The sequence below is a fragment of the Centruroides vittatus genome, unplaced genomic scaffold (genome assembly GCF_030686945.1).
Source record: "Centruroides vittatus isolate TY-2023 unplaced genomic scaffold, ASM3068694v2 scaffold_435, whole genome shotgun sequence".
Classification (NCBI taxonomy): domain Eukaryota; kingdom Metazoa; phylum Arthropoda; class Arachnida; order Scorpiones; family Buthidae; genus Centruroides; species Centruroides vittatus.
Genome location: NW_027122708.1, coordinates 5,203,654 through 5,231,444, shown reverse-complemented (window position 1 = coordinate 5,231,444; position 27,791 = coordinate 5,203,654). Strand labels below are relative to the sequence as shown.

At 30.2% G+C, this 27,791-nt stretch overlaps 1 protein-coding gene across 1 annotated transcript in view; it reads right to left on the bottom strand.

Annotated features, from left to right (window-relative positions):
* Window positions 1-2,523: 2,523 nt before the first annotated feature.
* LOC136989102 (chromobox protein homolog 1-like) overlaps window positions 2,524-27,791 on the bottom strand; it is a 40,899-nt gene continuing 15,631 nt past the window's right edge. The window contains 5 exon segments of the mRNA XM_067287210.1: window positions 2,524-2,795; window positions 9,970-10,067; window positions 13,116-13,193; window positions 13,195-13,300; window positions 24,200-24,345. Of these exon segments, the coding sequence (XP_067143311.1) occupies window positions 2,645-2,795; window positions 9,970-10,067; window positions 13,116-13,193; window positions 13,195-13,300; window positions 24,200-24,339 (573 nt within the window). The 5' untranslated portion in view covers window positions 24,340-24,345 and the 3' untranslated portion in view covers window positions 2,524-2,644.

Genomic DNA, 27,791 nt, shown 5'->3' with positions numbered 1-27,791 from the left:
ACCATGTTATGGAGAACTTAGCTAGCATAGAGTCAGATCAAGATTGTATATCACAATAAAATATTCAAGTTAGATGACATAAGAATTTTATTTGAAAAGGGTAAATAAATACTGTTGACCACACAAGCCTCATCTTTTCAGCATGATGGGATAAAGAATTTTGGAAATTAAACTTTTCTTCTGAAGACATCATTTTGGATCCATTGCTCATTAATGTAGACACATCAGACTGATAATTAGGAATGGAACAAAACAGGATTGGATAATGATATTTAATCAATGATACGGCAAATTTTTTGTTACAGCTGTCAATTAAAACCTTGTTTACTCTGTTAATTATTATACTATTAACTTAAAATGAAAATGAACCATTATTATTATTATTATTATTTTTTGGAAAATACAATTTCAATAATAAAAATAATAATTTATGCATTTCATTATGTCTTCAAAATTAAACAAAACCTAAAACTATTATTTTCCTACAATTATAGTTCTAATATCAAACATTTGTAAGTCATGCTTAGCTATATTGAAATGATACAAATTCAAAATGCACATCCACTCCATTCTTATTCTGGAAAATATCTACAGCAATTCATTCTTTTTTAAATATACCACTCATACATATGTTTTACATTTGATATCTAATACAAGGACATGAATTTAATCAATAAAAATTTATTTTTGAGTCATTCTTAAAGCATTTTCTAAGAATAATTATAACTTTTGTTATTAATATTAAGTGATTTCATCAAAATCTATCCCAATAATTTGTTACTGTTTTAAGCAAACAACAAATGGTGAAAATAGAAGTTTCAATATGAGAATATATCTGAAAAATGTAGCATGCCAATTAAAATAATAAACAAAATTTGATGATTAATCAAAATTGTTTTTTAATATACTGCACAAAAAGCTTGATATAAAAAAGGTTGAAAGTATTTTAAACTGAACACAAAACATTTTACATATAATCAAATTAGCCATATGAAAAAATTCCAGATAGCAACGATTTTACCGATAAAAGTCACAATATTTACTCCTACATATTGATATATTCAATACAATGCACATTACATCATAAGTAGTTTGTTATTTTTGTCTCAAGATGAATTTTCTTGGTTAAAACTAAAGCAAGAAAACGTTCAACTTTATGGAACTGATGTACAAAATACAATGACCAACAAATACTATTTACGAACATACACAACACGCAAATGTCTTATTTTATTCACATCAACAGTACTATGTTCTATAAAGGCACAATACATATCAATTGATAATTAAAACTAAAACTAATAACACCATTCATAAAGCCAATGATAAATTTATATCAATATCTGGTTCCATACACATTTAAAAAAGAAAGACAAAAGCAAAAATGTATATAAGAACACATTATTTTATAATTGTAAAAAAAAAATTATTATTTTTCATTTTCAATTAAATTTTAAAGACAACAAAAATATGAATTAAGAAACTCAAGACAGGATTATTTCTAAAAGTACATTTTAAAAATTATAAGATATATCAATTTTTGGATATTGATTATCAAACTTTCTGTTTAAGATAGCATATTTTAAAAACCTTAGTATTGAAACATGACATACTTCAATACATAATGACTGTAGATAATCTTAACATATTAATGAAGCTATGTAATATAAATGAGTTATTAGAATATGCTTCTAAAACATTTCAAAGAAACTCCAAAAAACAATAAGAGCACCATTATTTCCTATTTAGCACCAAATTGAATAGAATAGTGAGGAAATTCTTGGAATATAAAAATCAAAATTCTTTCTAAGAATACTTTTGACTTTAAAAAATACAATGTATAAATCACAAAACGACAGGAACGGCCATATTTAATTTATCTGGTCATGATATCTTTTTCCGTAAGAATTATAAGGAAGTTAAGGATTGGTTAGCTAGAAAATAAATCAAATATAAATGAAAATTACTATGAATATTAAAGTAATAACATTGAAATAAGTCAAACCAGAAATAATAATGAAAAACTCTAGTAAAAATTTTGAAACTATAAAAATATTTCTGTTATTTTGAAAATTATATTACATATGATTTAAAAAATATATTAATTAATGAACCTCAATTTAGGATTTTTAGTAATCAAGTTCATTAATTAATTAAAGATAAATTATGATAAGTGGATACTATCACAATGTATTAATTTTTTTGCATATGTAATCTTTTAGAATTCATCCTGTTTTCAGCTCCTTCATTTGAATGATAAACTTTTTATACTAACTGAAGAATCTATCTTTAAAATTCACTCTACAACTATAAAATAAACAATTCCTATACATATGTACTTTTTTATTGTTATTTTTTTAAATAAAATAATTAAAATTTTGGTGGAAAAATACTTAGGACGAGTTTACGGTCAGTCATATAATTTCGTACATGTATGGAGATGTTAAAATAAGAAGAAAAAAATAATATAGGAGGTTGGTCAAAACAAAAACAGATGAGTTGTGTTAGGAAAAAATCAAAACATTCAGGATGAGTTAAAATTTCAATGCTAATGATATTAGGTATTTACAATGACATTGCTTGGAGAAAATTTTCAATTAAAACTTCCCTGGTTCTATTTTAATTTAGATAAAAGTAACAATGGTTATGATTCTTTTTCAGTTTTTTCTTCTTCTTCTTCATGAGCAGTGTTAGTATGCCATGTTAACCTTTCTTCATAAAACTGGATAACAATCTGTGGACATTTAACATTTGCAATTCTTGCAGGTACTAAATCTGCTTCATCACTTCCTTTCCTTTAACAAATAAATATGAAAATATTAATAATCATATGATACATTACTTACTATTTAATTATTATTGATACAAAAATGTTCAAACTTACACAAAATCAACTCAATAATGAACTTTAAAATTAACAATAAACTTTTAAATTTTATTTAATTTTAACTTTTAATTAAAATGTTACTCAAATATGAAAGAAAAGGATAAAGCATAACACTAGTCTGAATATTTTATTAACAACCAGAATTTAAAGTACTTTTATAATCAGCACAAAAAAATTGATCTAGAGAACTGTTTTCAGTTTCTCTCTATCAATTGATATGAAAATTAGCACCTTTAATCATCCAGCACAAATACAGTCAAACCTGTTTTCGATGCGTTTTTAACAGTCATCCTCAGTTAAAACGCAAATTAACAAAAAGAACACTAAAATGGAATATAAGCAATTAAATACGAAAAATAACAAATGCGCATGCACAACTACAAATAGATCGCGCATGATGACTAATATACATATATTATACAATAAATGAATAAAATTATATAACAAAATACGTGGCTGCATCCTTGTATGTTGTTATTGTTTATCATTATAAAACGATTTCCATGCGATTGATAAAGAATCTGCGTCCCTATGATTAATACACCCCATTTTTCCTTGCGCTTTATATATTTCTAGCTTTTCTAGATGTTTGATTGTGTGCCTATTGTTTGTCAGCTTGATGATGGAAGCATGGTCCCATAATACGTTAATATCCTGTTGCTTGGCGTATGATGCTCAGAACCGTACTGTCTAGATTCTTATTAATAGAGTACTGGTGCTCTTTGATCCTTTGTTCTAAGTGCTGTAAAGTAGCTCCCACATAAACAATATCCGAATCAAATCGTTGGTCCTTTATTGGTATGGAGTAAACCCCTGTTAAAGCGTTCCGATCTTCTCTCTTCTTGTCATTCTTTAACAACTTGTAAACTGTCAGATTACGTTGGTAAATGATATATATATTATTGGCTTTAGCAATTTCATTTAGCATTTTGTTCAAGAAGGGATAATAATTGATTACCATCTTTTGTTTACTGTTATCCGTGGGAGTGTGATTACTTCGATTCTGGAACGTTGTGATAACTTTTTCTACTATATTTCTCTGGTAACCTTGTTGTGTTGCTGTCTCGAGTAAGTAATCCAATTCTTTGTAGGTATCACATATGTTTGTGCAATGAGTGTAGGCAGGCTTGATCCAAGATCGGAACGCCGCATACTTAATATGCCTGGGATCTACCGATTGAGTCCGGATAATGATAGTATTTAGACCCGGTTTCCAGTAAATGTTCGTCTTGATCTCCCCTTCTTCACAGGTGATATTAATATCGAGGAAATGAACATTATTATAGCTCTCCTGGTCCAGTTATAAAGTTAAACCATAAGGGTTATCATTGATATCATTTAGGAATCGCAGAGTGTTGTGCTTATTATTCCACAGAATGAATATGTCATCTATGTATCTGGTGTATAGAATAATATCTTTTTGGAATCTGGGAAGAATAGTACTTTCAAGTTGTCGTAACACCAAATCGCATAGTATAGCCGCCATTGGACTACCCATTGGCACCCCTCTACCCTGCAGGAAAACTCTCCCTTCAAACTGAAAGAAGGATGTATAACATATTAAATCAGACAGCTCCAGGATGTGTTGATGGTATTTGTATGAACTCTCGATCTTTTTAAAAAGGAAATAAAATCCCTTAATGCACAGAAACATGGGGGTAATTTTATAGAGGGATATAACGATTCGTAATCCATAACAGTCATGTACTCATCATCCTTGAGAGCAATGTCTTTAAGCTTCTCTATCAACTGTAGTAAATTGGTGATAGTGAAGGGGTGACTTTGTTCTTTAGAATGAATAAATCGTACTAATTGCTTTTCAATGCGAAACGTCAGAGAATTACATTTTTCTATAACTGGCCGTATTTGGCAACCCAGTTTATGAGTTTTTCCAAAAGCAAATATTCTCGACACCTTTGGAGCAAGGACTAGCTTTCTGCATATGCAACAGACGTGCCAATGGGGTTGCTGTGAATCTTTTGACCCTCCGCTGTGATGACTCCAAGTAGTCACAGGGTGCTAGCTGGCAATCAGTGTTCTCGATGTATTCTTGTATTTTCTTGTTATACGTATCCCGTTTGGTAAGTACTATTCCTTTCGATTTATCAGCTTTCATGAGTACCACATTATTACTTTACAACCATTGGCGTGCTTTGCTTATGGTCGACAAGAATTGCCCAGTATTCAAATTAACCCTTCTTTCATGAGCTACATGGAAACATGTTTTCCAGTGGATGTAGTCCTGATCGGTACTATTCATGCCTCTGATGATGAATTCAATATCAGGAATAAGATTCTCTGGACTCGGTGAGGGGCCAAATTTTAAAGCCCATAAAATACATGTAGGAGGCACGATGTTGTCCTACGTAGTGATGTGCGAGGTATCCTTTCGTGCTGGTTTAATGTTTTGGCACTTGAACAACCATTTAAGCTTCTTTATGTATACGCTTTCTAAATTACTTCCATAACTATGAGCCAAGCCGATTGTTCTTTCATTGATGTCTTTTAACATCTCCGGATCTCGTGCATATCGTATAACAAACCATAAGCTTTTCTTCTTGTAGATCTAATAGCTTTGTTGAGGCATAGGATTTTGAGCCTTGGTAATAACGATTCACAGCCCACAGGAAGGCATATCCAATAAATAGACATGGGAAATGCTTTATTAATGCGGCATTGAGAGAAATTCATACTTTGCTCCTGTCTTGCATAACTTGAGTACTATTCTTCTATAAGATTTGGCCGGCATTGCCATAATTGTGTAGAAACCAACTTCAAATTATACTGGAAATTAGAATTAATATGCAAATTAGCACCTTTAATCATCCAGCACAAATATTTAACAAAATAAAAATGTTTTTGATCATTTTTAACGGTCATCCTCAGTTAAAATGCAAATTAACAAAAAAGACACTAAAATGGAATATAAGCAATTAAATATGAAAAATTATAAATGCGCATGTGCAACTACAAATAGATCGTGCATGATGACTAATATACACATATTATACAATAAATGAATAAAATTATATAACAAAATACATGGCCGCATCCTTGTATGTTATTATTGTTTATCATTATAAAACGATTTAGATGCAGTTGATAAAGAATCTGCATCCCTATGATTAATATATCCCGTTTTTTCTTGTGTTATATATATTTCTAGCTTTTCTAGGGACGCAGGAATCATAGGGACCCGGATTCTTTATCAACCGCATGGAAATCGTTTTATAATGATAAACAATAACAACATACAAGGATGCGGCCACGTATTTTGTTATATAATTTTATTCACTTATTGTATAATATATGTATATTAGTCATCATGCGCGATCTATTTGTAGTTGTGCATGCGCATTTATTATTTTTTGTATTTAATTGCTTATATTCCATTTTAGTGTTCTTTTTGTTAATTTGCGTTTTAACTGAGGATGACTGTTAAAAACGATCGAAAACGTTTTTATTTTGTTAAATATTTGTGCTGGATGATTAAAGGTGCTAATTTTCATATAAATTCTAATTTCCAGCATAATTTAAAGTTGGTTTATCTCTATCACACACGGATTTTAAGTTATGATTTTCGCAAAAAATTTCTGAAAATTACACAAGTGTTAATACAGTTCTATAAGTACAAAAAAGAAACTGATACACAATAAAAACTGAAACTAATAATAATTTTTTTTTCGAAGTTTAGACAATGAAGAAAATTATTCACATTTTCAAGTCTATATTTTAATCCATTTTTCACCAACCACAGAAGTAACAGTTAAAAACGTTTGAAGATAAACTTCACGAAAAAACAAACAGTAAGTAGAAAATTCACATGATTAAAACGATATCAACGTCAGCCTTTCTATGGAGGATCTGACGTTTTTACATTAAAAACGGAAGTATAATCTTCTTACCATACCGTCAAGTCCTTAACATATTTATAACTGGTCTGGCCCTCTAGTGGTGGTTCTGAGTATTCCAATTTCATTTACATGTCGTTACATAACTCTGGATATCTTCTATTTTCGAAGTTTAGACAATGAAGAAAATTATTCACATATGTTAAGGACTTGACGGTATGGTAAGAAGATTATACTTCCGTTTTTAATGTAAAAACGTCAGATCCTCCATAGAAAGGCTGACGTTGATATCGTTTTAATCATGTGAATTTTCTACTTACTGTTTGTTTTTTCGTGAAGTTTATCTTCAAACGTTTTTAACTGTTACTTCTGTGGTTGGTGAAAAATAGATTAAAATATAGACTTGAAAATGTGAATAATTTTCTTCATTGTCTAAACTTCGAAAATAGAAGATATCCAGAGTTATGTAACGACTAATAATAATAATAATACAACCGGGAAGAAGTGTATTACACTGAATTAAAGTTTAATATATTTCAAATAAGACTGCAATTCATTCTGATTTGCTTTCTCCCAAATTTCTCTATTTTGTTGCACGTCCTCAATCTTATTTTTCCCTATGCTGATTAACAAAAGTATAGATATCAAATAAATCTTTACATATTATTTACATCTGTATGAAATTTTATTAGTATATTAAAAAAATTTACCAGTTAACAATATTTTTGTTCTGAAAATGACATGTTTAAAGCAACAGTTTTAGGAGAATTTGTTTTGATTTAATGACCTTTTAATCACATGGCTTTGATATGTTCATCATGTCATGGTAATTTCAGTTAGAGCAAATAACAAATAATTTTAATTATTACATAATCAAACCACTCATATTTTGAATAAAAAATTACACTTGTATCCAAAAGTTAAGCAACAAAGTGAAAAATTAGCATATTTGGCAAAAGAAACAATGTGTAGCCAAAAAATTTGCATACACGATAAGTATATACAATAAAACCTGTCTATGATGACTACTCATGGTTCCTTCAAAAGTGGTCTTTTAGACAGGTAGTGCTGTAATACCATATTTCTGTATGTATTTCACACACTTTTTAGCCATTTCTACTAAGCAAAACTCAAGGTAAGCAAAAATAAGCAAATTTTTTCAATGATAGAGCTATATTAGTATTGTATTTTATTCTTATCGGATAACTCGATTTACAGGAGTCGTGGTGATTTTATAAGACAGATTTAATACCAATATTTTGAAGATTAATACAGTACTTGCATTTTCTCAATTATAATGCACACTTTCTTTTTCCCGACTTAATTAATTCAACTCTGTTCTTTTCGTTTGCTCCTCAGTTACGTGTACTACGCCTTCGATATACAAGTGTGTTGTATCTCTCCATCACTTTGGTTTTGGTTTTCGTTAGTTTAATCTTATTTTAACTTTAAAAATACTGTATTTTTTAATATTTAATATTTTCTTAAGTACAATAAAAAAAAATTTATTAATTAATAATAAAACAATTTTATTATTATTTCTCATAATACGATTTCATTACTTTTTGCAATTGTCCAATGACAATGGTGGAATCAAAAAAAGAAGGTTGCCTGTAAAACTGATTTTTCGTTAATGTGTTTATTGTTTTTTGAATATTTTGCATGCGAAAATTACTTGAATATTATTTTTCTAAAAATATCGTGGAAATAAGGTAGATTGACACAGAAACTATTTATCACACGTACTGTATATGAGTGTCAAAAAAAATTAATTAAATAAATTTTATCAAATGATGAGATCAGCCGATTAATTGTATCGTGTACAATATTTTATACCTCTAAGGAAAATACTGTACGTCTACGGTAAAATAAATTTTGTTTTTCCATAGTTAAATTTTGCTGCTAATTGCTGTTGTGATAAACCATTTTCACTTTCTTTGATAACTTTAACATGATCTTCTAATGACAGCACTTCGCATTTCTTTAATTTTCAGACAATTTCGAACAAACTGAAATGAATTTCCTTTGTTGCTAGACTAATTCATTAACACCTGTACCTAATTTCAAAGGTGGGGAAAGTGCCCGAGGTAGATTCAAACAAGAGTTTAGACTAATACATTATATTAGGAGGGGAAAACGTTGTTCAGATGGGTTCGAACAATAGCTTAGACCAGATATATTCACAGAAGTGGTCGCTTGTTACAGTTATTGTATGTTGTTTTGAACCAAAAATCAATGCCCACGGTTGCGTTACACAGGTGGTCACTTAATACAAGTAACTTATACAAAGACTATATATAAACTATTCTGTGCCAGACGTTTTTGCCTGCTTTGACAGGTACCCATCAAATGCAGGTGGTCACCTAAGCAGTTTCACTGTACATGGAGAAACTAGGCCACAAAAAATTTTGTATATCAACATTTTTAACAAGGAAATGTGGCAGGTATAAAAATGGTCTGTTTTGTTCAGAGCCTATATCTCAACTTTATGGACTCCAGAAGGAAACTCTAAATATCTATTCACTTTTCAAAATTTGGCTATCATCATCTGAGTGCCAGCAGGTGATGAGAGGCAAAAAGAAGTTTCAAAGGGGGGCCAGCACAATCAGAAGTAATCCAAGTCCTAAATTTCAATAGCTTCTGTCATTTGTCACCCATGGAACCAATATCTAAGTGAAGGAACAGTATTGCAAAGACCAGTAAGTGGACATCCACAACTGCTCAGGAGGACCATTTTCTGTGTCTGCAAGCACGACACTACAGATCAAATCACAGCATATCAGCTTGCTTCAGACCTTGCAGCATCAACAAAAAGAGCAGTATCTCAACAAACTGTTTATAGATGGCTACATGAAGGCAAGCTGTATGCAAAACAGTCAGTAGTTTGCACCTCACTGATGCCCTTGCACAACAAGCCTGGTTAAACTGGACCAAAGATCACTTCAACTGGTCTCCTAACAATGAGATGCTGTGCTTTTCCCCTATGATTGTGTTCTCTTTAGAACAATTTTTAATTTTTAAATTATTTCTGTTAAATTTGATATTCTTGTTCTTTTATTTTAAATGGTGTAATTCACTGGGAAAGGACTATTGTATTAGGTCAAAAACGTTATGATTTATTAAATCTACTGCTGGTGTTACAAGGTGTTCTGTTTCACTACTGTTTCTTATTCTCCAGTTAGATCTTATTTATTTATTATTATAAATACATACACTATAAAATTCATTTACCATTTTATTAAAAACATTAGTTCTCCACTTGAATCAGTTGCTCCAATCACCCGTTCTGGTTCAAGTCCTCTATCAAAACCTCTTGGTCTATTATCTTCCTGTAAATACAATTAAGACTAACAATATATTAAATACATCAATCAGTATTAGTGGAAACAGAATAATTTAATCAAAAATGATTAAAAATATATTTTATTTAATACATAAACTGAATCATAAGACAAGTCTATCTCAATGTATTAAATAATTTAAAATACTTAGTTAAACCAAATAAACTTTAATAATAGATAAATAAAACTCACTTACTCGAGCTTCTAACTGGTGTAAAAAAAATAAACAAGTTAGAGGCTCGAGTAAGTGAGTTTTATTTATCTGTTATACACATCCCGGTGTGCGCGAGGAAGTTATAAACTTTAATATTGAATTTTTCAATAAGATCAACATATAAAGAAAAAGAATAAACCAGCATATATGAAACCAGAACAACTTTTTACAATTAGCAGATTATGATAAACAAATAATAAAACATTTATAATTATTAAATTTTTATATAAAAATATAACAATAATATACTAAATATTATAGTAATATAATATTTTCTGTATATAAAGGAAATATTTAAAATTAATGCAAGCTTTTCCCATTTTTAATCAAATATCATTTTCATAAAAAAATAAAATCAATCAATCAATCAGTTATGACTTATTTTACTTTCTGGTAGTCTCATTTCTGATCTATTGACAACTTTTTGCTTGAGCTAACACAAAGTTTAAAGTAAATGCTAGCTAGTGTTGTTGAAAATTTGACCAAATTTTTCTAAAATTTATCAGTAAATTGTAAATCAAACCTGAACCTTATGTTTGTTAAAGAAAAGATCTGTTTACAAACACTTTATATTTAACATGGTCCAAATTCTCCCAATGACCATTTTAGCATAATGTACACTTGTAAATAATAATGTAAATATTTGACACAAACATTTAAATGAAGAGTTTTAATGAAAAAATCCATTACACTTATTGCCAAGATGTAAGTAGCAAATAGTACTCAACTGACTTGTACTTGAAAAATAAAGCAAATAAAATAAATTTGTTCACTGATAACAAATTTTGAGTAGTCAGGTATGAAACATTGCCAAACAAAAAACAGATGACTACAGATTACTAAAATACTATTAAAATAGTAATTTAAATATATCTATAAGTGTGAGAATCTGAGAGCTGTTTTATTATAATTTCTAATGGAAATTTGCATTATTAAAAACTTTTCTTTATTCCCATCAGTTTCTCATGGAATTAGGAAACAGACAAGCAGGTGTTAGTTTAACAGTAGAGAATCAACTAAAAAAACTCATGTTAAAAGAAGGGTCTTTGACACAAGTCCCTTCCCCCTCTCATTGATCTGAGAAAGTTTCAAAAGTTAAACAATTTCACTGTGTGACAACAAGTCAGATTCCCACTGCCCTAGCTGGCCCGCCAATGACACACTGAAGGTGTCATCACTAAAAAACAAGGTCATGAGACCAAATTCCCACACCAGAGAGGAACATAACAGTCAAACACCCAATCGTCAGGGCAGACATACTCAGAAGATGAAAACACAGTCATCCTGCCATAGTCATAGTCCCCAAGCATTACCTTTATTTTTGGTGATATGTGCAAGTGTCTTTCCAAACATCTCCCCAGTCCTCCACAGATAATTTACCCCCATACAACAGCCATATGGTAAAGAGTTGTGATAGTTAACTGATTTATGTAAACTCTCTCTCTCAGTCGACATAAATCTTCAGTTTAGAGGCAGCATATATCCCATAGATATTGGATCATATAGAGATGTGTGTGCTATATACTATACATATAAGCTAGTTATTGTACAGTACATCGCTTTATTTTCCTATTAAAGTTATTGTTTAGTTAAACTGGCATTGACTCCAATTTTTCAAACTGGTTACCCTATCAACTTACCCCAACCCCCCCACTTGACTTTTAGCTCTCCTAGCCATCCAGTGACAACATCAGCAGGTTTTACCAACTCAACGCCGATCAAAGGGGTTTAGAACTTTACTCTCCAACCCCCAGCTTCTCACATAAGAAAAGATGTTTTACATTTTATTTTGTGATATATATTAAAATGTTTTAATTTCTCATGCAAAATGTAAATTATCTGATGATATTAATGAAAATATTAGTTTTAAGTGTTTTTATTTTCTATTATCATTATATCAGAAGTTATAATAATGTGTTCAAAACATTTGATATATTAGAGTAAATGCATTTTTTTCTGAATAATAATAATATTTTATCAACAATAGTAAAACAATAAAAGATATTTAGAAAATAAGTATAATTTAATCTTTTTTCAAATAATGAACATAATACAGTAAAACCTCAATTTAATGGACAAAATTTCCAGTCAGTATGTCATAAAATTTAACACCCTGTTAATTTAAAATGCTTTTTCTTAAAAGATCGGAACGCAGTTTTTTAAAAATAATAGAATCCAGCAGTTAACCTGAAGAAGGACACGGAAGGCGTCCAGAAAACGTTCGTTGAATTGAAGTTATTTATTTCACACCGGTCAATAGGCACAAGTGAGTTCGATTTATATTTAATGGACAAAATTTCCAGTCAGTATGTCATAAAATTTAACACCCTGTTAATTTAAAATGCTTTTTAAACATAATTAAATTCACAGGTTTTTTCCCAAATCCAAGAGTCACCACTCAGAGTATTTTTTAAAAAATGTTTATTTAGATTTAGATTGTATACTTGTTTATTACAGTCTTTGAACAATAATGAATACATAAGCAATAATACATATAACACTTTTTTGTGAATTTAAACTTTTCATACCATCTTAATTCTAATTACATAAATGCATCTACATAAGTAAAAACACAAACTAATTCATTTGCCAATTTTTAACAAGCATTCGAAAAACCTACTTTATTATATAATGGACTTTTGACATTAAACTAATTTGGGCAAGGGACATCCCTTGCCCAAATTAATTTGTTAGGTTGAGGTTTTACTGTAATTATAAAATGACTATTTCTGTAATGCAAATTTTTAACTGACATTTAAAAAATTTATTTTCATTAATATATTTTTTATTATTATAAAACATTTCATTTCCATATTACTTACATCAGCTTTTTTCTTTTTTTTTGGTGCTGATGATTCAGAATTCTCTGTGCCATTCAATTTTCGTTTTTTTTTCAGGAATTTCTTTATCTTTTTTTTCTTCACTAGATTTTTTTTTCTTTTCTTCAAAGTCATTTATTAATTCAGGACAATCTAAATTTTCCTTTGGTTCCCAAGTATTTTCAGAACTAAATATTTATACATATAATATATACAGAATTAACAAAATGGAATGAATTAATTTTAATATTAAGAAATTTATATTTAAATAAATTTTATTTGAAAACAAGAAGCATATTTTGTTTAAAGAAAATTTCAATTAAGCATAGTATATAAGCAACAATAAACCTATTATTAAAAAAAAATATTGAATTAATAAACTATCTTATTTATTAACAAATTTCCATATAGTACCAAGATGGCCAAACTGCTGCAAACTGCAGACAGCTCTTCTTGATCCTATTTAATTATTTTAATTAAATACATGGAAATACATACATATCCATTATATAAAATAACAGTTCAATACAGAATACGGTTCTCATATTTCTGATATACTATATTAGGGGTGGCCAAACTGCCTATCTAAATATTTCATACTTTAGGATATAACAAATATTTCCTGTTTTAATTTCTTTGATCCCAACCTTCTCAAATCAACCTTTAATAATTCAAGGCATAAGATTAAACAATGATGAAATTTATTGCATTCTTTTTTAATCAGTAATATAGCCCAATCTAATCTGGCAGTTGTTTGGCTTGACTATTTGATTATATTATAATCAAATAGTCAAGCCAAACAACTGCCAGATTAGATTGGGCTATATTACTGATTACTATTAATAATTATGTAGCTTAATCTAACTTGGAAATCATTTGACTTTGATATAACTATTAGGCTTACATATATTTATATTTGTATATATGTTACTGGCAAAGTATCAAATATCCAAATTATTTTAATATTACATATACTTTTCCTAGGCATTGTATGTAATATGTAGGCATTACATAGAATGACAAATGCTATTTAGGCAAAGTATTAAAAGAGTCATGAAAAAACTTTTATTGAAAAGATGTAAAAAAAGGCATGTGACTTTCGATGCTTGTCTCAGACAAAGAATTTGCTATTTGCATTTCAGTCTTTGTTCAGAAATGACAAAATACACTACTTTGAATTTGTTCAGCAAAAACTAAATCATACTGTGCAGTATGAAAATGGAAGAGCACGGTGTAGTGTCCAAGAAGGAATCACGACAGGTTGACATGCAATGATGGTTCTACAATAAACTGTCTAAAGTGCAAGCCAATTCTGTTAGAAAAACAGTGTTTTCCTAACAGAAACTACTTACCAGAAGTTAGTGAGCGATGTGAAAAAGGCCAAGATGACTACTAAGAAGGAACCATGGGACTATTAGCTGCTGAATCACTATGATGTGATGTTAGTAGAAAACAAAAGTGAACTGATTTACCATGTTAAAGAAGGCATTAGTGCTATCCAGTTCTACATCCAGACTTTGAATTATTTAACATATTTCATAACACTCATTTGGCCATTGGCCATGGAGGATGTGACAGAATGTCGAAAGATCTTTCACCGAAATACAAGAATGTTACTCATCATGATATTGAACTGTACACTCACCTTTATAAGCAGCACCGGAAAAAACAAAAGGTATTTTAAAAAATGTTGTTGTGAAGCCGATGGTGTTTTTTCTGAATTTAATTCCCATTGTCAGGTCGATCTCACTGAATTTCAGTCCCAACCTGACAGGGAATACAAATTTATAATGGTATACCAAGATCATCTCACTAAGTTTGTGATTCTCAAGGCTCTGATTTGAAAGAGAGCAGTAGTAGTAGCCTACAACCTAGTGGACATATTCATGTTGCTTGGGGTACCATCCATTATAGTCTGACAACAGTAGGGAATTTATGAATGTGCTGAGCAGCTTGAAGAAGTATTGGCCAACAGCAAAGATTGTCTACGGCAAGGCTCACTACTGAAAAAGCCAGGGTAATGTTGAAAGAGCTAATCAAGATATTGAAAATATGCTGTTTACTTGGATGCAGGATGAAAAAAACTGACTGCTGGAATGAGGGACTACATTTCATTCAACTTAGGAAGAATAGGGCTTATCATTCTGAGATCAAAAGAACACCATATGAAGCTCTCTTTGGTTGCAAAGCTAAAGCGGGTCTCACACATCTTCTTTACCCCAATATGTTTTACAAGACACAGACTGAGGAGCAGCTGAAAAAAATAATAGAAAGCATTCAAACAATACAAAATGACAAAACCCAATTACCCTAAGCAAGAAAATGAGCCTATTGCACAAAACATGGATGAGATTGTAGTCAATGATGAAAGAAACCAATATATTGTGAAGAAGACATGTTTACCAAAGAGGCTGCCATTTTTGCTACCTGTTGTGTGTGTTGAAAAGAAACCAGTGATGCATGTGCATCATGGTTTCTTTTCCAGTGATCACATGCACATGCAGAAAGCGTCATCGAAAAATTCATAAATTCTGTGGCCATGCCAGTAAAGACGATGGAGGAAATGGATATTTCGTGCCCTTCACTTTAAGACTGAAAATGTTGTTGAAGGTAAAACTGATTCTAAATTCAATCTGGAAATACAGGCCAAAAAATGAAAATGAATTCTGACAAGAAATTTCCTCCTGCTTCTTTGGGAGCTACTGTACAAGTTCCTATTCCTGACACTGACAAGGGATGAGGTGATTCACACAATCTGTTGGCAGATGTTACAAGTGCGATAGAAGACAGTTTTTACTGACTTGGAACTTCTGAAGAGAATTTTAAAACAACTGTATGCAAGATCACAAATCACTTTATGCCTGAAGAATTTACTCAGAATTGAAGACATTCCTGATCGCAAAAATACCTCTCCAGTGAGCTACTATTGCTCAGTCCACAGGAAGTAGCTGAGAATTTGTCAAGTGTATGTGTAAGTGCCAAAATATGAAATGCTTGTGTGTGAAAAAAGCAATGAAGTGCAATTCACAATGCCATTTGAGCCTTCCTTGTTGCAACAAATAGGCTAATTTTTTCTTTTATTTTTTTCAGTAAGAAAGTTTTGTGTTTTATTTGATATTTTCTTTTTTCACTTATGTATTTTTAATGAAGGCCTTCTCATGACTCTTTTTAAGTTTTACTTTTTTGTGAAAAAGACAATTAAGTGCAATTTAAAATAAAATTCTTTCCTTTCTTGTTGCAACAAATAGGTTGATATTTTATTTTCTCTTATTTTCCTCAATAAAAAAGTCCTATACTTTATGCTGTATTTCTTTCTTTTTCATATATGTCTTTTCATGACTTGCTTTTAATACTCTGCCTAAATACCATTTGTCATTCTATATAATGCTTAGGTATTACATACAATGCCTAGGGAAAATATATATAATATTAAAATAATTTGGATATTTCATACTTTGCCCAAAAATACCAGGCATTCTGTACAATGCCTGCTTTTCATACATTGTCATTAACATATAATACACCATGCCGAGGTAAAGCGATAGCCAGGTGAGTGCCGTGGTAGGAGTTTATAGGCCAAGGGTGCTGAGTCTTCCCCACTTGGCACCCTAAGTAACCAATATGGTTATATGTAAATTACCATATATTTCCGCAGATAAGACGATAGTTGAATCATAAAAAAAGGCCCCCAAAATCCGGGTCATCTTATAGGACAGATACAAAAAAAAAATTAGATTGAAATTTATATAAATTAAAACCATTATAAAAAACAGACAAATCATAATTATTTACTAGTAAAGAGTAGGACATGTCCACAAAATAGAATAACCCACACGACGTTTTTGTGAATAGTCAAGGTTATTACCGAATGCCCGAATCAGTGCAAACGTTTGCAACAATAGCAAGGCAGAAAATAAAATTTGTTCATTCGAAAAATTATGAATAGGATGCTATACAGTATTATTATCCAGACGATGATCGCTGATCTAAACTAAATTCATAGGCCATTGACAGTTTGGGGGTCGTCTTATAGGACAGACATATGCTAAAACTATAAAACTTTGACAAAAATTTATACCTCGTCTTATCTGCAGAAATATACAGTAATAGTTCTGGAAGTGAAGATCAGATGGAGGTCCAGGTAATGTAACTGGCAATGCATCCACATGATAATCAACAGTTGCAAGTTTGAATCCCACTTTGAGCTGATTATTTTCTTCCAGAACCTTCTAAATTAATTAATAAATATTAATTTAATTATAATTATTTAATAAGAGATGGCACCTGATGCCTACCACTAGGCCATATTACTTAGCATTCAATTAATAGTAGTAGTAATATAGCTCAATCTAATCCAGCAATCTTGGCTTTAAATATATCTATCAAAGAGCCTTAATTGAATTCCAGCAAGATTAAATTTGAAATAAAACTTTTTGGACTAACATTTTTGATCTACAAATGGAGATCTTTACGTCCATACATTCAATGATGGAATGCTTGAATAGATCAATGATGTTTTTTTGAAAAATTGAATGAAATAATTTTTGAATGCATAATAGTAAAAGAAAATAAGATTGAAATATCAAAAATAAATTTTGAATGGTTGCTTTTTATTTATAAAAAAAAATAATATAAAATATATAAATATTAAAAAAAAATATATAAAATAATTTAAAATAAATGCTTTAGTTATAAAAATATAACTGTTGGGATTATTATTCTTTCATTAATATCTATGTTTTCTGATTGAAATTTAAACTACTATCTACCTGATTTGTTTTCAATTTAGAATTTAATTTTTTTTTCTACAGTTCAGTTAATAATATAACCCCATTAAGGGAAGTTTCAAATTTGATAAATGAAGGTGAAGATGACCTAGAAAATAATCTTGAGATATTGGGTTATTCAGAAAGCAACTTCGTTTTTTTATTACTAGAGGAATTAGTTGTATTTTTACCAGCCAATTTCATTTTAAACCACATTTTCATTATATATTTTGACAGCTAGGAGACGTCATGCCATTTCTGGCTGATATTCCCTAAGTATAAAGAGGCCTGCGAAGACCTCTGCCTTATTTTGACTTTGCAATTGTCTGGGACCTAACACCCATCTATTGGGCGAGAACTGACCTCCCTCCTCGCCAGCATGTGGAGGCCCTCAAAAGTTTCACATATCGCTCACACCCCTTTGCCTAAAAGCGAAATGGAGCGCATCGGAGGAAAGGCCATCCAGCCAGAATCTCCATATAAACGAAAGAAGGAAAGAAAAGGTACTGATTGAAGCCAAATAACAACACGTAAAATCACTAAGAGATTAAATTTGTTGAATTGAATCGTTTATGATTACTTGAAACAAATTGGTTTTGTTTCAAAGCTCGATATATGGGTTCCACATGTTCTTAAAGAGAGATGCTCTCTTTGGTGGGATTTTAAGGAAATTTTTTTGGAGCTTTCACCAGACAATTTAACAATTAATTTGAAAGTGTACTGCCATAGAGTAAACAAATTGAGTATCATCATCAAACAGATAACGCCAGAATTGATCAACAAAAAAGGTGCAGTGTTTTACCATGATAATGCCAAATTTCACACAATTTTGGTAACTCATCAGAAACTGTTACAGCTTGGATAGAATGTACTACAATACCCACCATATTTGTGAGATCTGGAACCCTCAGATTATTACTTGTTCCGGTTTTTACAAAATTTTTTAAACAGAATTCTAAAAACATAAAAAAGAAATAAACAATTCTTCACCCAAAAACCTAATAACCGGTGCCAGTCCACTTAAATTATATGGCAAACGTTTTCGGACACTTCACTGTGCCCTTCCTCAAGCCTTCTAATCTTCTTACAACAAATTTTCGAACAAACGAACTCATATTTCCGTTACGCACGTGCCAACCGAAACTTTTGTATTCTATACTTTCACAGTCACAATATAAATATTGCACTTGCACAACTTACATGCTAAAAAGAATCTCAAAAATCTCATTTTGTATTTGATGTTGGATCATTATGTAAAAAAAATAATCTTCACAAATGTATTTAATAAAATAATTTACAGATATAATGTGCGCATTAGCATCACAAACCGCCAAGACTTATGTGACGACCACTGCTCATTCGAAGATTGAGAATTGCTTGCAGAGTATATGGTAACATGGACCAAAACGGTTGAAAAATGGCATTATACTGAATTATTCTATCCAGAACATTTACTTCAAATGAGGATGTCAAAAATCACTTGGATCAGTTTTTTTGTAAGAAAAGATCAAAACTTTTATGAATGTAGAATCATGCTACTACCAGAAAGATGGCAACAGGTATTTGACCAAAATGGTCAATATATAATTCAATAAAATATTTATATAAGAAAATTGTTTTTTTCCACCATGGAAAAAAAAACGAAATTACTTTCCAAACAACCCAATAGTATCCTGCATGTCACTCACTCAATCAAAGTAATATACTTATTATGCTTTATAATTATTTATGTGACAAAATTATTGTTGGTATACTTAAATAAGACACTTAATTTTAGTAATGAAACTATTCCAATGATGAGTGAAACTCAAATGCAAAAGTATGTACACTTTAAACTAATTTAAAAATAATATATAACATATAAGTTTTTAAGCAACTGATTATTATAAATTATTTTCAGCATTTCACCTACAGATAATCCTCGTTTTAATATACCAAGGTATAATATATTGAGTATATAATTTATTAATTGTATAATGTGTTTGCTGATGTTCAGTTTTCAGTTCAAACAAGACTAGTGAAAAAAAATCTAGAAAAGGAAAAGGTATATTGAATGACTTGGAAGAGACCACAAAAAATATAGCTGAATATTTTTAAAAAAAAGCAAAACAAGAGAATCAACCAGATCTGGTATCAAGGTTTTGTGACTACCATGATGCCAGATTGAGAAACTTGAACCCGAGAAGCAGACAAGAGGCAATTCATGGTACTGAATTGCTCATGCAAGAAAAAGAAAAGGAAAATAATGATTTTTAATAATTATTGTACAGTTTATGTAGTGTTTTTAATAAAGGATGTTTCAATATAAGCAGTTGATTTAAATTGAACTTCAATGAAGTTTTCACTTCATTTTTTATATAATTTATTTAAATAAATTTGATTCATAAGATGCATCAGAAAAAATATTGTATACTGTCCATATTACTGTTATATATTTTAAGTTATTACATAAACCAAAATTTTATTGCTAATTAAAAGTTTCACATTTTCTAGTAATTTGTAAAACTATTATAATCAATGTTAAAAAGAATTAAGTTATTGTAACTTAGTAATTAATCTGATAATCCAAGTTGCTTCTAAGCAAGCTAAATAGTTTGCTGATTGAGAATTAGTAATTAAAGTTGTGTTTTTGGAGAAATTTTTCCTTAAATCAAATTAATTCCAAAAGCTTGCATTATTTAAATAAAGTGAATCACTTTTGACTTTTTCATAAACAGTTTGTTTTTTTAAAAAAATTTATATATTATGCCAATTGGCTATTTATAAAAATTGATTCTCTTTAGTATTTTGATTATAATAGTTTTACAAATTACCAGGAAATCTGAACTTTTAATTAGTATGGTCAATAAAATATATAAGAGTACTTTTGGAATGTAGAATTTTTTCTGAGATTCACGCAATGTAGAATATAAAGTGCAATCATACAAGGTATAACTTTTATCCACATATAACATTTATATGAAATTATTCAGGAGGTATTTTAATTAAATGAAACAATGTTCCCTGCATAAATTATTAGTTTTTATAATAATAGAAATTGTTGTCTACATTAAGAAGTTAAAAAAATATATATATAATTAAGACAAACACAAGTATCTTGGATTTGTTAGTTTTATTTTTTCACAAAATAACAGATTTAAAACATTAAAGCTACAGGATATTTACTCAATAAAAATGTATTAGCTCAGAGGAGTAATATTTACTCTGAGCTAATAGAACCTAAAAAGTATAATACTATACTTTAGGTTGAGAGTGAATTAATTTTTCCTGCCAAGATACAGCTCCCTCATTACATAAATAATCTTTATAAATATTTCTGAGACTTTTTGCCTCTTTATTGTACGTATTGCTGCTGACTAAGATTTTCGAGAGTTATACTCTCAGATCTTCCTATGCCTTCCTTCATTCTGATTATAGTCAGAATCTTCATAATCAGCATATCCATTTGGGCAATATGCTGCAGATTTCTGAATAAGCAAATTATGGAGAATGCAACTAGCAAGCACCATGCTTTTGACTGACTGGACGTCATAATTTAATGGGATCCTTAAGATACGAAATCGTGCTGCTAGTATACCAAAAGCATTTTCCACAACATGCTGACCTCTGCTTAATCTATAATTGTATATTTTTTCCAAGTGAGTAAACTCAATGTTTGGGAAAGGGATGCAACAAATTAGGCCTTAAAGGAAATGCTTCATCCCCAATTACAAAATACAGAAACACTATGTGAATTTGGAAAAGTTAACTTTTCATTGATCAGATGCTAACCAAATACACTTTTTCTTAATATTCCACCATCTGATTCACTACCATAATGCCCATAATCAATCATGAGAAAGTGATAGTTTGAATCAGATACTGCTAGTAAGACTGTACTAAATATTCCCTTACAGTTATAATTCAGACTACCACTATTCTTTGAACACTCTTGAACAACATGCTTTCCATCAATACTGCCATAGCAGTGATGTAATTGCCATCTTTCAAAACAATCAAATTTTTTTTCCAATCTGCTGGAGTTGATGGAGATGTCATATATTCCTTCTGAAAACATTTCCAAATGGCTTTGCATGTTTCAGGTATAATTTTTCGTAGTCTGCCTTCCAATTTAAAATGAAAAGCTCAAATTTCAGTAGGTCTCTCCGATTGCTAGAAACCTGTAAAATAGTTTTTTGTCAGAATATACACAGAAAAAATTAAGGTAATAGTAATTTTAGTAAGCTACTGCAATAGGTCAAAATAAATATTAAAAAAAAATTAACTATATCTCCTAAATGAAAAATATAAAAGCAGTGCTTGTGCTAGAAATCATCAATAACAGAACAATCATTATTAAATTTAAAGCAATTACAAGGGTATGTCACACAGAAACTTTTGTGACTTTATTCTAAATGTTCCCAAATATCAGATTAAATAACAACAACGTATAAGCTATTTACCTTAAAGTTAAAGCCAATCTTTCATTCAATGATATACTTTTGTGCCAAAATATGTCTTTCTTCTCTATCAAGGGAGAAACTTTCTCCAATATATTATCGAATACATCAGGAATCATCCGCATAAAACTGAACGGAATATTATTTTAATATTAATATATGTACACATACTATTCAACACATGATAAATATAATAGTTAAACTGCATATTTACTCAAAGTAAAATTCTTGATCCCAAAACCTCAACTCTCTAACAAGGGAAGAATTCAGTCCATATTTTTCTCTGTCATGGAATATTTTCCTCATCCAGAACCAATGATTTCAGCAAGGTTTCAAATGCATCAACAATTTCACTGTTAATAAATGCAGAGAGAGCATGGCAAAATCTGTAGCATTATCCACGTTTGTATCTTTATGACAATTACTGAACTGATCAACAGATGGCACATTTCCATGTAATGTTCATTTTGGTGCTAGTGGAGTCAAGGTAAAACAAAAACACTATGTTTCAGTTCTGTTTCTGAGTTTCTGTTTTCAGGTAATGTGGAGTCCAGGCTTTACTGTCAAATCATGCACCAGTATTCTTATGCCACAACTTTCAAAAGTTTTGTTTACTTACAGGTTAATGTTTTTGCTGAGCTTTACACTCAGCAAAAACATTTACTTTTTCAACCTAGTTTCACCAGTTTTTTCTTTTTTTTAAGAATTATAAAAATGTGAGAATAATTACTTTTGTGTAAGATTTCCTTATTTAAACAAGTCATGTGAAGTCTTTCAGATGTTAAGGTTAGCAACATCAATCACATGCAAGACCATTACAAGTTTTCCAACACGGATCACTTTTCAAATATTAACAGTAGACCAGTATTAATTTGAGAGTCAGTCAAAAAATAAGTTTTGCATAGTGATATTGTTGGAAGTGAAACAGATTGGGTAATTTTACTCATCTGCAGTTAGTGGGCTTTGTTTTTGCTCATCTTTAGTTAACAGACACTCATTGCAAAAGCAATAGCAGAAGCAAGTGGCAACTGTATACATATACAGTGTGCCTGCACCAAGAACACTTGACTTGAGACTTGATGCCGAACAAATGCAAACAAAAGATGAAGTGCAAGTAGTTGTCTGCTACAAATGGATCATAAAGGAAAATCCACAAAGAAATTCACAGTTCATTGAGGTTTATGATCCGGTTAAAACATAAGAGCAAATGATGCCAGTAGCTTCATGACAGGCATAAGAATGTGGCAGACAAAAATAGCAACTGATCTTGAGTCCCACAACTTTCACTTATTTCCAACTTTGCAAAGGACACTGGACACCATTACATGAGCAATTATGAGATTTGAATCTTTGCTGATCAGCAAGAAACAGTTTTATGCAAACAGCTTTACCAAAATAGTGAAGCAATATAGTAACTGTCTAAATATTGACAAACTATGTAGAGAAGTAGTAGTAGTAGAAGTAGAGGTGTAGTTCTTTCCATTGATGATTTATTTGCTTTTCTGATTCTGTCAGTAGACGACTTGAAACTTATTTTCAGACTGACCCTCATACTAATGAACTTTTCATATAAGAGATTTAATTTTTCTTTTGCCATATTGTATGCTACAGAAGTTAAACAAATAAATTTCTTTAAATCACATCAATAATGTAAGATAATAATTGACTAAGAATAGTACTTTACATATTTATAGGAAGTCAGAAAATATATTCTTCTGACCTATGTATACAGTGATATTTTTAATCAAATATAGACCATGGAGATATACAAGTTAGTAAAATAATAAATAAAAACAAAATCAAATTAGAATTACATATAAATTGATATTTTTATATCTATATAATAATAAAACATCAATATAATTAGATTAAAAATATATACTCAGGATATCCTTTCCATTTAAGAAGATACTCTATTCTTCCCTGCCTCACTCTCTTATCTAAAATTTTTTCAACTGTATATTCTTCAGGTTCAACAGCATCTTGTTGAGCTGAATCTTTTTGTCCTTTTTTTTTACCCATATTATTCTATAATAGAAATTAAATATATAAGGTCAAATCAATCAATCTGGAACTTACAACCAAATTAATAAGATAAAAACAACAAACGACACCACTTACTAATAATAAAAATATAAAATCTGTCTATTGGAGTTACCAGTAAATAAATTTAATGAGTACAAGCACTTTTGACAGTATATAACTGTCTTCTTTGAGTAATGTGGCAGATGGCTTGTTATAAATCTAGAGATAAAACACATTTTCAAATTGCTCTTCATGCATGAGCATGGAACATAAAAATTTAAAAATACAAAATTATATGCCATTACAAAATAAATGTAATATACAATGGCAATGGTTAACAAAAATAACAGAATTAATATACACAGAAATAATTGATAAGAATATAAAGAAAATTTAAACAAAATGTAAACACTGAAACCCCCTTGTCATCAGTATGTTCTTGTCACATAACTATATGACCTACAATTCTAGCAAGTTGAACAGTGAGACCCACAGCTCTGGAATATCAAGTGTAGAAGAGTTGCATGGGAACATTGATGTAATAAACAGACTCCAAAATGAATAAGATTCTTCTAGCCCCAGTGTTTTATTAGCAAAACTTGTTATTAAAGTTATATTCCATCACTTTTCTGGCTAGTTCTGTTGACAAATTCTGACACATAAATCTGCTTGGCTCCTTTGTCCTTGGTGAACAAATGTTCCCACCCAACCTATTTTTTAGAAAATGCTCTTGCTTAAAAAAAAAAAAAAAAAAAAATCACTGCACTAGTTCCTACCTCCAATCTTTTTGTTTCTTCTGTTCTTGAAGCAAAGTCTCTTATAGTATTATTATATTATATTATTGCAGCTACTCCTCCAGATTTGTACCATTTTTACAAAATACATGTAGTCTCTTTGAATCCATCTGTTCCACATTTTCAGGCAGTCATGCTTACAAACGCTATTGATTGAGAATGAGTATTCCATACTAAAAATAACTATTTGTTTCAATGGTAGTTTTTATTTACAGAAACAGGGAGTGCATATGGGCTTGCCTCTTTCAGCTATTTTAGCTTAGTTATGAGAGCCATAGAATTCAAAGTGTTTCAATTTCCGCTTTGTATACATTACCCTCTTCTATATCTACCGTATGTAGATGATGTGTTGCTATCGTGGGATGGCTTGGAGGGTGAGTTACTACAATTTATACAATTCTTCTCAGACATTTTCCTTGACCATCTCATTTACTAAAAGAGGAAGAAAATGATAAAAAGATCTTTTCCTCAGATTTACTTGTGTACAGATCTCCCATTGGACTTTCCTTTTCCATTTTTCACAAATTCATTGAACCACTTTACATTATCCCTTCTACTGCCTTCCAGCCTGCTAGATAGAGAAATTCAGCCTTTACAGCACTTATACATAGGGTTTGTTTTGTAACTCCCAACTGCTTGTGAATGAAGAGTGTTTTTTTTCTACTTTTTGGAAGAAATATTCCATCACTATTTTCTCATTATTGTATAAACCTTTTATTTTAGTTATTTTAAAAACCATCGCTTATTAGATTTATTAAATTTAATAAGAGATGGCACCTAACACCTCCCTCTAGTGACAAATTAATTTTTTAAAGCATATGAACATGATTGAACCAATAATTCTAATTAAACTAATTGTTTAGGTAGACTTGTTGCTTGACTTTAAAGTTTTGTCCAGCACTATATATGTTTACTGACAGTTTTTTCCCACCTTGAAACTGCATTTTTAATCAGTCTGATGCCTATAGGCAGCAAGTCTTATTAAAAATGCAACATCAAGATCAAATTTTATCAAAAATTGTTCCAACTGCTTTGTTTGAGTTGCCCAAGTATGACATATATACTTCAGAAAATGGCAACGTATGTTGGCAACCAATAAGATAACAGAAAGATGACTTGCTCTCATTGCCACATTGTTTCTTGCAATGACAATGTGGGAAATATTAATTTAATAAGTCAGGAAAAAACCCTTGTGTATGACATTTTAGATGTACAGTAGTCCTGTACAATGTGCAAATAAAGCAAACAACAATTCTTGAATTTTGTCGATCAGAGGTATAATTTTTTTTTTCAACTTATAGGCCAAGGTTTAAACTTTCATAAATTGTGTGATAATGCAGGTTTCAATAACGTGATTTCCCATAATGCGTAATGAATCCCCGCGTTGTACGGGACTCTAGTGTATTTGAACATTGTCAGTCTAATCTACAATAGTCAAGTTTTTTTCTTCATAAAGTTCTTTATATAATGCAGACAAGTTCAACATATACAAAAATAACCTTTTTATCTATTTTGTCAATCCATTAATTTATTCAAATTTTACATATCTACCACAAATGCATCCAACAATATCCCAAGTAGTCCAAATTATGGGAGAAAATGTCAAACTATTAGTTAACATTTAAACTGCAATTATTAACATTTTGCAAAACAACCATATCATCATCTTTCAACTTTACAAAACATTCAAGCCTTAAATAAACTGAATTCTATCTAGTATAGACTTCTGGTATTAATTTCAGTATAATATGATCATTTTCTTTTTGTTGTTTTTCAAGTTTACTAGCAATGCTATTATTTTTATGAAAAAGTAACAACTGCTTTTTCTCAAGAATTTTACAAAAAATCAGGCACATTTGTAACTGTCTGTTTAACAAGCAAACTTAGAGAATGTGCAAAGCAATTAATTTGATTCTCTTTTCCAAGCAATAACTCAATAGCTTTTGTTGCATTTGCAGCATAATCAGATAAGCAATAATTTTACTTTTTGCAATACCCCAAAAACTAAAATTTCCTCCATTATGTCTTTTATATACTTAGCAGTGAGACTTTCTTCTATTTTTTTTTTTTTTTTTAATTCATAAGACCAATTCTTTAAATCAGAAATATAATGGAAAAGTCGTTTCAAAGTAAAATCTGCTATTCATTAAATCTGTCCATACATATCACTTGTAAACTGCACAGAATTTTGTAAATTTGAACTGACTTCTTAAACAGATTACCATTTTGTCAAAAAACAAAACTATAGATAATACATATATAAACTGATAGATGGAAAACAACAAACTGTGACACAACATTCCTCTTCATACAAATAAAGACTTGATCACTGACAAGTTCAGGTGGGAACAAGCTTTTCTTTGGTTTTTCATCTTTACTTTCATCTAAATTTAACATGTAATGGATCTCTCAGGATTTTCCCATTATGTGGTGCTAGTTGTTGTAGCACAAAAGTCAAAGTGAATTGTTATACCTACAGTCTCTGGGATAGAGAGAGATTGACAATATATTTGTAAAATTGTTCTGATTGTGTTGTAAGTTCAGACAAAGTGAAAGATCATCAATAAAGTGTTGTTATAAACATATACAGTGGTACCTCGTATAACGTACGCCTCGAATAACGGACGCTGCGAACAACAGACTTTCTGTTTGGCC